General features: G+C 46.5%; 1 protein-coding gene across 1 annotated transcript in view; it reads right to left on the bottom strand.

Annotated features, from left to right (window-relative positions):
- The window catches only part of man1a1 (mannosidase, alpha, class 1A, member 1), a 109,451-nt gene extending 98,129 nt beyond the window's left edge, over positions 1-11,322 (bottom strand). Inside the window, exon 1 of the mRNA XM_076756082.1 lies at positions 10,623-11,322. Within this exon, the coding sequence (XP_076612197.1) occupies positions 10,623-11,132 (510 nt within the window). The 5' untranslated portion in view covers positions 11,133-11,322. The remainder of the gene's footprint in view (positions 1-10,622) is intronic.
- Positions 11,323-12,802: the final 1,480 nt, after the last annotated feature.

Genomic DNA, 12,802 nt, shown 5'->3' with positions numbered 1-12,802 from the left:
CTCAGTGTTACCCTGCTGTTTATGACACGCTTCCTGCAGCTGTTTCACAATAAAAGCTTGTCGTGAAGGGATGCCGCCCTCTGAACTACAGGAAGTGTTTTAATGTGACTCAGATTGAGAAAGTGTTGCATTAACAGCAGCAAATGGACACAGCAAACAGAGACGGATCAGAGAAAATATGACCACATTCACAAAAATAAAAATAAAGACCTGTCTCTAATTATGACCTCTCTCTCTTACGTTAAGCTAAATGAAGGCTTTAGCCGCCATGTAGGAATTTATAGTAAGAGCCTAAAAGCAAAAACAACCCAAAACGTCATCAATTAGATTAAAGAAGGATTCATCAATACATTTTCATTTTAAACAGCGTGTCTCCATCCAGACAAATGGTAATAATCTCCGCCCACATCAACACGCCTGAAAACACTCATCACATGACCATTCGGCCACACAGGGCTCGCACGGGCTGCTGGAAACAGGAAGCAGATTGTTGACTGTGGTTGGTTGACTGGTGGCAGAAAATACAAAGACGATCTGTTACAGGTACCAGGGCTGCTAACGAGGAAACAGGTAGTATTTACCCCTGAAAAAGGGCCAAGAACCGTAAAGCTGGGTAACGTGACTTTGTTTTCTTCTGGAAAAGGGTCATGTGATATGACGAATCAAGGGAAGACACGTCGCGACTGATAAGAGCCAATCAGGAAGCAAAGGTGGATGTCTGCATTATCGTTTGTCCTGACTGAAAAGCCTTCCTGGAGTTTGAAAATGTAAAAAGTTATTTAACATTAAAATAGTTAGTGTAGATGTAGACAAACCTCTGTCTATTCTATCAATGATTGTGAGTGAGTGACAGAGAAAGACGATGAGTGAGAGGAGAAAAGAGAAGAGAAACCAACCGACAGCAAACCACCCATAACTCCCCGGTGCACAAAATAAAACATGCTCGCATTTGTGGAGCTACTGGAATCTGCCAATAGGCAGCTGCTCGCAGCAGGACACACACACACACACACACACACACACACACACACACACACACACACACACACACACACACACACACACACACAGGTCCATTACAGACTGCAGACCTGAGCCTGTGGCGTATTGATGGGACTCAGTAAAGAAAAGCGAAGCTCCAAAGTTCACCTTTATCTGAAAATGTCAGCGTGTGCACGCAGCAGGTCCGAGAAGAAAACATGAAACAAAACCCCGCAAGACAGAACTGGGCCCAACCTAAAAATCCATTTCAGATTTTGCTGTTTCGGGCGAGCAGGACGCCGCGTTTCTCTTTGGACACGTCCTCGGATCGCTGAGTGTGCGTCCACTCCGTTCTGTTTGGCCGCTGTTGACGTTGGGCGACGAGCTCTCTGGAAGCTCAAAAACCATCTGAAACTGGAGGAGAGAGCGGAGCGAGTGGACTGAAGCATCACACGGAGGTGGTTCCACTGATGTGTGGAGGGAGCCTGAAGGGTTATTGATGACTTGCTATTGACATTTCATTTAGCCAGCTTTTTCCAGGCACTAATTTCTCTCAGCCTGGCGTACGTTGAAGAACAACATTAGCTCTGACTGTTGTACTTCATGTGATGACCGAGGGCATGTCTCCAGCCTCGACAGGCTCACCACTGTGGTCATTTAACTCCACCGCCACACTTTGAGCTCTTAAAAGCATGAAATATTACATTTTTAAAATTGCATCACCTGGTGCCTTCATGCATCAACACACACACTTTAAGCTCAAGGCAAAACTGCACTTCACTCGCCGACACCCACGTGTTGCCTATGAAGAGGAAACACAGCGTAATTTTGCCTCACTTTGCAAAATTTGGACATCTAGAAATCGGTGTCGCAACAAGCAATGTCTCAAGTATCTATTATGTCAGTCTGGAGCAGGGTGGAGAACCTCAGTGACCATGTGATCCAGACCGCCAGGCAATTCATAAACACAAAAAAACGACTCAGAAAAACAAAAGAAATCTGTTGTTTTGTTTTTAACTGGTGGTTGGTACTGGTTAAAGTGGCTCGTAGACTGGGCTTCACACTGGCAGCGTTAAGTTCACGTCTAACTTTCCATAACTTTCTACGTCCGTGACGATCCCGGCTGAAATGTCGAAGGCGCCCTGTGTGTGTGTGTGTGTGTGACTCCCATTCGGTTAAATGTATATGTATGCATTTGCTTGAACAGTTTCCCATCCACGCTTCAAGGCTTGCTCCTGCCTTGACCTACAGCACAAAAACTAGGTGATAGTAATAACGATGCATCTAATTTATTTCGCTGCGAGCCTTTCCAAATGAATGCTCAATGATTATGCATGAGCAGGAACAGAGCTGGGAGAGGAGATATAGTGGCAGCGGTGCTGGATGTACCTCTGAGATGGATACGGCTTATAGGCAATAAAGCTTAATATATCACCATCCAGGCCTGTGGTGTGTGGGATGCAGGGGCTTCCCACTGGCTGTGGCTGAACTACAAAGAGGCTACGAGGCACACACACAGACACAGATACACAGAAGACGTGCCCTGACAGTGTGTATATATGCAGAATGACCCATCAGTGTCTCTAGAGTCTATATTCCCTCCTCAGAGCCAGGAGGCAACAACCACAAGACCTCATCCTCTCCCAGTACAGCCTGCTATACCATCCAAACCCAACCGCTGGACCAATCAATCCACAATGACGCTCTGAGGCTCAACAGTCCGCAGTAATATATGGATTTAGAATATCTAGAGCCTCGCAGGCGATCCACGAGGACTATATATTTACAGAGACTCATTATGCGATCACAATATTCATGGCTGGGATCTTATATTCTGAGCCAGCGCTCTGGCCTTGGGCCGAACGCACAGCGTGATTTGTCTTTTAGGGGACACCGGTGGACACCCTGATATGTTACAGCAGCCTACACCCGGGCTAATCTATAATTCATAACTTCGACCACAGGCTGCAGCTGAACTACGAGCTTATTTTTTACAATCGATAACTTGCCAATTATTTTAAGGAATAAACTGGTTGTCAAACTGGGATGGATCGATTCTGGTTCTTGGAGTCCTGATTAGACTGAGAACCAGCTCTTAATCCAAACCCTGATTCTTGACTGAATGAACTGAAAGTGCTGAAAATGAATCGTCAAATATTGTGAAAATTGATTATCAAATAACGGATTAATCGACTAAACTAAACCTTTACGCTCACATCATTTAAACCAGGAAATGATTTGATGCCGTCCATGTGCTCCAGCTGCCAGCCACAGCAGCTTTAACCCCACTGACTGTGCTGGTTTCTAGTTTCAGTCCACGCTGAACGGTGCAGAAACACGTTGTGATCTCGTCTGAGTAAGAAAAGAGGATCTACAGCAGACGTCCGTCTACTTTCTCTCTGCAGAGGGGCTGAACCTCATGATGCTACCAGAACGGATGTGACACCCACTGCTCTAACTGAAACAGGCCGCACGCAGAGCGACTATAGATATCCTAAAAATAGAGAGCAATCAGAGGAACCTTAACACGACAAATTTCCCTCCTTTGATCAAATTATAAAAAGATTTAAAGAGTTCAGGTTCTTTGCAAATGGCCCAGTTTGTTTTGATCAAAGCGTTCACACGCTTCCACGTAAACGCAGCTGTGATGGCGCCTCTGCATCTTCACCAAAATCAGCACTGAAGTGAGCAGGGCTTCCATTTCCTGATGACTGAGAGGATTAACACACACGGGTCAATTAACATTCAGCCCTGACCCTAAAACAGCTGGAAGCAGTGTAAAACATGAATCAAACAGGATGTGATCACCTGCTGATCCAGAAACTGACCTGAGAACAGCTCAGAGTCAGTATGCTTACTGTTCGAGCTGATCAGCTTCATTGATTTCTGTAAATATCTCTTATTGTGAATCTGATGCAGCAACACGTTTCACAGGCTGAAAGATGTGGAACGCTCCAAAAACACCTGTTTGAACATTCCACAGGTAAACAGGCTGATTGGAAACAGGTGAGAGCATCATGATTGGGTATGAAAGGGGCGTCCTGGAAAGACTCAGTCGATCACAGAGGATGGAGAGAGTTCACCACTTTGTGAACACATGAAGGATGAAGGAGATGAACACATGAACTCAGAGACACTTCAGGAAACTGCTGTCAGTGAACAGTTTGATTATTGATGATTGATTCTGGTTTTATTTACATTTTACACACTAAGAGTCCATTTGTTCTGGAATCAGGGTTGTGCTGGTTGTTAACTACAGTGAGGCTTAGGGTTAGTGGGAGTAGTAACTGTATCTGACACACACACACACACACACACACACAGTTTCTCCTTGAAGAAAAGATGTCGGCCCTGCGAACTGGAGGCAATTAGTTCAAACGTTCAATAGAAAAATGGGTCTTACAGGCCGCCAAGTTAGACTGAGGAGGAGACAAAGAGAGACAGGAACAGAGGATTCTACTTTGGGCTCTAAAGGTTGGTGAAGCTGTAAAAGGCTCGTTTTTTTATGGTGAAACGCATGCACGCTTGAGAAGACAGGCCCACACATGGACGCACAGTGGAAAGACAATCGTAGGCAAAAACAAGCCAAGTGTATCTGGAGGACAGCAAAGCAGAAAAGGAGCGAGGAGAGAGGAGAAGCAGGGAGAGGAGCAACAACAACGAGGGAGTGAAGAGGACAGGAGGGCGGAGAGGAGAAAGGGAAGGAAATGACAGGCAAGGAGACGGAGGGGAGAGAGGAGACACTGTCGGCTTTGGACGGTGAGGAGAAACATTTAATCCACAGCTCTCTGAACAGCAAGGTGTGTGTGTGTGTGTGTTTGTGTGTGTGTGTGAGAGAGTGTGAGTGTGAGTGTGTGTGTGTGTGTGTGTGTGTGTGTGTGTGTGTGTGAGTGTGAGTGTGTGTGTGTGTGTGTGTGAGAGTGTGAGTGTGTGTGTGTGTGTGTGAGTGTGAGTGTGAGTGTGTGTGTGTGTGTGTGTGTGTGAGTGTGAGTGTGTGTGTGTGTGTGTGTGTGTGTGTGTGTGTGTGTGATAGAAGAAGAGGGGCTGACAGGATGTGAAGCGATTGTCCTTTAAGATAGTGAGTTGGACAGAGTAAATGCTGCAAACACACAGTCCTTATGGCGAGTCAAACACTCATTTGCATCTCATCTGCATACTTAAACAGCAACATGTAACACACACGTGCGCGCACACACACACACACACACACACGTGCGCGCACACACACACACACACGCAGGGGGTTGACGTGTCAGACAGGACAGCAGCCGCTGCTCTGAGCACACAAGGTGAGTCTGTGTGTATTAATTAGTCTGCCATTACATTAAAACTGCAGCCACAGAACAGCTTCATGGAGACCCAGGGTATCCCCAGTATACAGTGTAACAGATTACCAGTTTAACCAGTGCGCTGTTCTTACTGCTGACCCCCCCACAGTACTGCTCTCCTCTCCTCCTCTGCTTTAAACTGAGTCAAAGTCTGTAAAAGAGGCGCCTGGTTACCAACATCAGGCACTGGCCGACCTGCAGCCTCAGATACAGACTGACTGCTGACGATCAGCATCACTGCGCTGGTCTGACTGGGAGGGAAACAAAATGATGTCCCATGACTTTCCAATTGACCAAACCCCCTGATGGGAAACATGGCTCCAGGTGTCACGATGTTCCAGAGGTGTTTATGAGTGATAGAACTGTGATTCACTGCAGGTTGGTGAGAAACACGCTGCTGCCACAGAGGAAAGCAGTTTACTGAGTCAGATATCTCCGGTGGTCCAGATACCTTGATTTCCCCTCTGCTGATCAGGCAGCGATGTCATTATGAGCGCCGTCCCCTCCAAAGGCAGCAGAGCTTCTCCACAGAGCCTTTGATTTCAAGCAGACAAACAGATTCAGCTGATTGCAGGACTGCGGCGGCCCCTCACAACAAGCCGTTGATCGTGAACAGAGAGGCCTGCAGCCTGTCCTCTGCCCACGACAAACACAACACTCAACCACTGGGACCACAGCGCCGCGGGGCAGATCCCTCGATAACTGGATCAAATGACGGTGAGCTGGAGGACGAGGCCGGCATCACAAACTCCGTCCTCAAATCATTTCACAACATAACCCCAGGCCACCAGAGGTCAAGGCGGGCATGTAAGAGTGTTTGGCCAACAGTTTTTGGCTTTGCTGAACAGTCATTTTCAAGAGGAGAAAAGATCTGCAGGGAAGCCTAAAAAACCCAAGCTGTCAGCCGCAGCTGTGTCTAAATTTAGCTTAAAATATCTGAATAACAATGAGGTGAATAATTTGCCTCATCACATTACTTATGACTGCAAATCATGTCAGCCCATTTAATAATAATAATACCAGTGAAATGTATTTATTGGCACAATTTGTGCATAAACTGCCTGACTTATAAGAGTAGATAATCACCAAATTTATGACAAAACAATAAAAGCAAGGAAAAATAAAGCGAATTAAACAAGATAAATCGGTTTATTTTAAGTGTCTGACGACATTATGCGATAAGATCCTTTTTGTTCAGGCAGAAACAGGCACTCCGTCAGCCTGACCGGAGCCACCAGACTCCATTTACAGAAACAGTAATTTTATCAAAGTCAACAGAAGCAAAATAAAACCCACTAAAAGCCGTTTTGGTTCGTCTTTCACTGCTCCAACAGTCACCGTCAGCTCGGCTTTGGTTGAAATGAACCTTTAAAACCATTATGTGTCAATTAATACAGATTGTATTGTCATGATTACAGCTGGTTAGCAAAGCAAGAACAGCATTTTCAACATGATGTGTCAAAATGAGACGGAAACCAACCAACCACGGAGCAGCCCAGGAAGTAATCAGTGGATTAATCAATAAGGAGATCTTCAGCTGCAGCCCTGATGTCATGTGTTAGTGCTTTTTGTTCAGGTGCTGCTATTAGCACTAATATTTCTTCTTCAACAGCAACTAAAAATAAACATCTTCGTCCTCCACTGCAGCCGCTGTTCATGTGAAATTCCAGGCATGACTGCAGCTACGAAGACTGATTAGCACGAGCAGTGTTGATCCAAGAAATGAAAGACAAGCCGTGCGTGAGTTTGAAAACAGTATGGCGACGGAGCGTGTCTGATGCTGACACTCATCTTGTCTGTTCTGACTCTGACAGTCCTTCCTGGCGGTGGCAGGTAATCTAGGACAGCGTGCTTCGTCTCCTCTGGAGACAGATGTCAACCGAACACCTGAAACGTACGTCTAATTATGTCCAATGAAAGCAGGACATGGCTGCAGGTTTCATGCACTTCACCATGTCTGCTGGCACACAACCGCAAGGCTCAATCACCAGAGATAGAAGCAGATGAAGACCCGCCTCAGCTGATGTTTCTCCTAACTGCTGTTAAACCATGCAAGTCATGGCCAACACTGCTGGGTCAAGACTGATCCCACCGTACGCTGAGCGGGTTCGTCAGGACCACGCCACGCTCCCTCCCCGGTGACGAACACGGGAGTGGACGCACCTCGAATCTAAATGAAGAATGAAACCTCGTATCAAACGTGCTGCACGGACAGGACGTCGGGGTTTGTTTATTTTAGATTAAGACGACGAACGAGGACGTCAGAGCTGTGCCACGTCTCTCTATCCCTGAAGCTTAAATACTGTTTGCTCTTTTATGGCTTAAAGTGATAAGATGTTGTATCTGACTCCACCACGAGTCCATCACGTCTGACACACCCTGCACACGCCGAGGAGACAGAAAACACGTGTTTGTGGAGCCTGTTTCTCGTAGTTCAAAGGTCTACATCCTAACTTTACAAGAAGCCAAGTAGGCTGGAGGTTTGCAGACTTTTATCTGTCTCTGCCAGTTTTCCTGCACTGTCATGGACCATGTCTGCACCACTGTCAGTTTACTCTGAGCAAACACAAAATGCGTCTAGTTACAGACGGGCAACCTTGTTTTTCCGCTCTGTGACAAACTGTATCCTCACAATCTAAGCAGCTGTCACACAGAAACGGCGTCCGGATGAAAGACGGCGTCAGAGCGGCTGTTCCGGCGAAACCATTAGCACCATAGATTTTAGATATAATGGTAGTCAACATCCTGAGGTGATTTGCTTGATGCTGTTTGCAGCAAGATTTAGTCATAGCTGCTTCGAGGACTAATCTTTGGGTGAAATGTGATCAGTCAGGGAAATCTTATTTATTACTGAGTCTGCTGTGCAGCATATAAAAAGAAATGAACGTCTGCAGGGGACGCCATCTTTGAGCTAAGATCTCCGTGCTTTTTGACGAGGAATCAACAGGTGATTTTAATATTCAAAGAACGACTGGATCTGTTTATGAGTTCACAGCTGAAGTGAGCTACAGATCACCGGATGCTGCTGGAGCTACGATGCCATATGTTGACTTTTCTCTCAGCTCACTGCTGCTGTTTGTTCAAATCACAAAGGTCACTGAAATCTGGGATTTACAATTACAATTTCATCTTGAAGACAGAAATAACACCTTCTGATTCCACCTTAAATGCTGGTCTTCAGCACAGTCAGGTCTTGGATCGAAGTCTACAGTTAATTCTTGTGCTTTTCTTAATTTGATGCAGTGGGCTTTAGATTAATGGACTGGGAGGAAAGACTGACTCAGTAAAAAAGTTGTATTCCAGTTGGAGTCCTCATTGCTGAGACTGTGTGTTTGTACTTCTACCAATATGGTGATAAATGTGTCAGAGATCCGTGATGTGTGGTGACAACCAGCTGACAGGAGGATTCAGACTGTCCACACACTGTAATTTGTAAGCAGTATGGCCCTTCGCCGACATGATGTGTTTAATGTCGCGTCGGTGCGGCTGACAGCTTGACGGCGGGGTTTCTTAACCTTTCAGTGGCAGGTGATGTCAGCCCTGAGGTCAGAAACATCCCCCATTGGCATTTCAAACAGTGTGTCTTTAATACCAAATACATGCAGTGATCTTTTGGATTCAGCATTTGATAACTGTCCACGCTGTGATTAGAGACTGGGCTGATTTGGTTAACTTCACATCTTTTCAGGCTGTTGAAAGCTGCATTACTGTCAACCGATAAGATTTTTCAAACCTGTTAGACTTTTACAGCTGATTGGTCTTCACCAACTATGGTTTTCACAAATAAATATCTCCTGACAGCACAAAAAGCCAAATATGATCGCAGTACTAATACTGTGGTCTTCAGTCAGATACATCCCTGTGATATATCATGATATGTCATGTCAGTATTGACAGTCCCATTGAAGACCCCAGAGGCTGTTCAGGGAAGTCACATCCTGACCTCCCTCATATCAGCTCTGGGCCACAATGATGTGCAGGTATCTCCTTTTCAAATGGTTTCCATGAAAGGCCCACATCTGAATGTCTACATGCCGGCCACACGAGCCCAGCCGTTCCACCAAACCCTGATCTGCTCGCTCACTCAGTGAGTCCACCGGTTAACCACCTGAATAAGCAAGTGGAAATCAAGTCAAGAGGATATTTTTACCACAGAGAGCTGCGATCATGGCACCAGAGACCAGGCAGCAGCCTGACTGCACACCACCACCTGAAACCACTTCTGAGACTCCACCACCAGGCTTTTCACTTCTCCCCCCCCCCCCCCCCCCCCCCACACACACACACACACACACACACACACTCTGTGCAGCAGCTCAACACAATGACAGCAGACATGCTACCTGTTGGTGTTTTCACCCTGCAGCAGGCTACAAGGCTAACCTCCTGTGGGATGACAGGATGTCAGGGGCCACACAAGCTTCAGGATGAAAGAGACGTTCAGGGACACTGAGGCACGATGTCGTTAGGACTCCAATTAGCAACAATTAATAATAATGATAATAAGTCAAGCTTTCAAGTGAAGCATGGATTCGCATAGTCTTAAAATAGCCATCTTCACGGTACGAACTGTGCAGCTCACCGTGAATCCAGCTCATATCAAAACCTATGAGAGGCTAAAAGGTGCGTTTCAGCCCCACATCCATAAACCATGACCAGAGCTGGTTTCGCACCAGCTCCGCATTGTCCCGACGAGGAAACTCGACAGACAGGTATATCAGCTTTGAGTGAGGGAGGGAGGGGGGGCGTAGGATCATGCACGCATTCCTTCCTTTTCCCTGGGAACGGGTGTGCTGGGTTCTTGCTAAATTTTCGTGGAAGGAAAAACGTCACGCAAAACTCCGTTTAAAAAGCTGTCAAATCAATGTGTCAGCTTCATCGGCAGGTGTGCGTAGATCTCAAAACATGGCATAAGATCTTCAGATAAACGCTGCTGGATGTTTTGTGCATTTCGGCTACAGATTATCCACTAGAGCCAGTTTCGATGCAGTAGAATCACAAGTTGAATACTTGGTGTGCACTCGGTGCCACCGCTGTCCGCGAGGTATATCGACGGAACAGACTTACGAGATTGCGAGTGAACATTTTGTAAAAGTTTGAATTTTATTCACTATGATCCTCTTTGGAGTGTGATATGTGAGCCGAATTGTGGAGTGGATATGACAGATTGGTGTAACGTGTTAATTCATGTTCTAACACGAATATCAACGGCTGTAAACCAGGGCAGATTTAAAATGTCCACATTTGTGACCGAGTTTGGCGCATCGTTTTTCGCCATAGAACAAACAGCGCAGGAGCTCAACAGATCCTTACCTCTTTGACTTTGGCCCGTCGGTCCTTGGTTTCGGGGTCCAGGGGTTCGTGTCCAGTCGCCCCGGGCGGGCGGTGGTACTCAACGAAAGGTAAATTATTGACATCCTTCCCACCTTGACCCATACCCTCCTTTACAACTTTCTCCTTCTCATTTAAAATGTCTTGCTTTATCTCGTCGGGCCGTTTTTGTAGAGTATCCTTGGCCTCTAACAGAGCTTTTTCGTGGTCTTTCCTGATTTTGGCCAGGACCTTCTCGTCGTTTCCAGCCGAACCTGAGTAGCTGCTGTCCGGACCGGTGCGGGTGTTGGTCTCCACCGCGGAGGAATGAAAGAAAACTCCGCTAAGCAGCTTAGACGAGTCCGGTAGGAAGAAAATGGCCCCGAAACACAGGGTTATAAAAGCGCTGAACACTAATAACAAAATAAATTTCTCTGTCAACCTGAAGGAGGTCGGGCTGGCAGACTTCCTATTCGGGGTCGCGGTAAAAGGCAGAAGAGTTGCAACTGGCATTTTCCCTCTTCCTTCAACAACTCGAACAACGAAAAATGAATTCAAGCGGTCGGTTTCACTGTCGTCGCGCTCACTTCGGGTTTATTCCGTTCAGAAATCCATTTCCAGAGGTTGTAAACCGTGTCGAATGCGGAGTGACAGTGGTGAAATCTCCGGTAAAAAGTTGAGGAGTGAGGCGACTACCCATACCGAAGACTCTCTGCAGACAGACCGAGTCTAACGGCTCACACAGGAAGCGACGGCTGATAGGCGTGACTGACGGGCGCGATGAGCAAATCACATTCTGCCCTGTGAGCGGTGGGGACCCGGGGGGCGTGTCCTCCCAGCGGCTTGGTATAAAGGCGCTGACAGCCGCGATTACGGCTTCATGTTCTGCATAGCACGCAGCAGAAAGGACCGACGACAATCAGAGGACTGAGTGTGGACAAAGATGGCTCTTTAAAAGAGACATCTGGTCATGTTTGTTGTCCTTTCTGTTGTCCAAAAAGAAAACAATAAATTGACTCTATATGCATATGTAGAAGACATCAATACTATGACATACTGAATTATGTAGAACAAAACTGTAGTCAATACCTATGTTTTATATTTTAGACTCTTCACAGTCGCCACCTTCTGCTTGGACGGCAGCTTTGCACACTGTTGCCGTTCCTTCAGCGTCTTCACGAGGTTGTCACCATGAATGCTTTTCCAACAGTCTTCAGGGAGTTCCCATACGTGTTGACCACCTGTGGGCGGCTTTTCCTTCAGCTCATCCCAAACCATCTCAGCTGGGTTCAGGTCAGGTGATTGTATGGTCAGGTCATCTGATGTCCCATTCTTGGTCCTCACAGAGGCTGACAGTCTCATGAAGAACAAACCAGCTGGGATGGGATGTCGCTGCAGAATGCTGTGGTAGCCATGCTGTTTCAGTATGCTTTGAATTTAGAATAAATTGCCAGCAGCAAAGCACCCCCACACCCCCACACCCCCACACCATCACACATCCTCCTCCTGCTTCACAGTGGGAACCACGCATGCAGATACCATCCATTCACCTTCTCTGCGTCTCACAAAGACACGACGGCTGGAACCTGAAGTGTTGGTTATTAGCTGTTTCTGAGGCTGGAAACTGTAATGAAGTTCTCTTCTGCAGCAGAGGGAACTGTTGGTCTTCTTTCCTGGGGGGTCCTCAGAAGAGCCAGTTTCATCAGAGCATTTGATGGTTTTTACAGCACATTCAAAGCTCTTGTGACTGACTCACCTTCATGTCTCAAAGATGAACTGTCGTTATTCTTCACATGTTATTGTTTAATTCCATATGTGTTATTTCATAGTTTGCATGTCTTCAGTACTGATACACAGTGTATAAATAAACATATACTGTATATAGGCCTACACATTGAGCCTATGGTAGCGCACCAACACCACAGCTGAAAATAGGCCTCAACAAATGCTGCACCATTTACTCTCGCTTGAGTAATGTTTGCTGAAAACTACAGTGTCCCTGCAGTGGCTCAGAAAAACAACAAGCTTGAACCCAAAAGCATGACTCACAGGCAGACGGGTTAAGATGAAAGTCCATGTTTACACGAATCAAAAGGCAGGCGAGGGTCAAAAGCAGGGAGACAGTCAGAACTGATCCAGACAGGGTGAGGCAGGCCGGCATCAGGCAGAACAAAGGCTGGAAT

Source organism: Chaetodon auriga, chromosome 18 (assembly GCF_051107435.1).
Source record: "Chaetodon auriga isolate fChaAug3 chromosome 18, fChaAug3.hap1, whole genome shotgun sequence".
Classification (NCBI taxonomy): domain Eukaryota; kingdom Metazoa; phylum Chordata; class Actinopteri; order Chaetodontiformes; family Chaetodontidae; genus Chaetodon; species Chaetodon auriga.
Note: the sequence above shows the minus strand (reverse complement) of the source record. Positions and strands in the feature narration are given on the sequence as shown.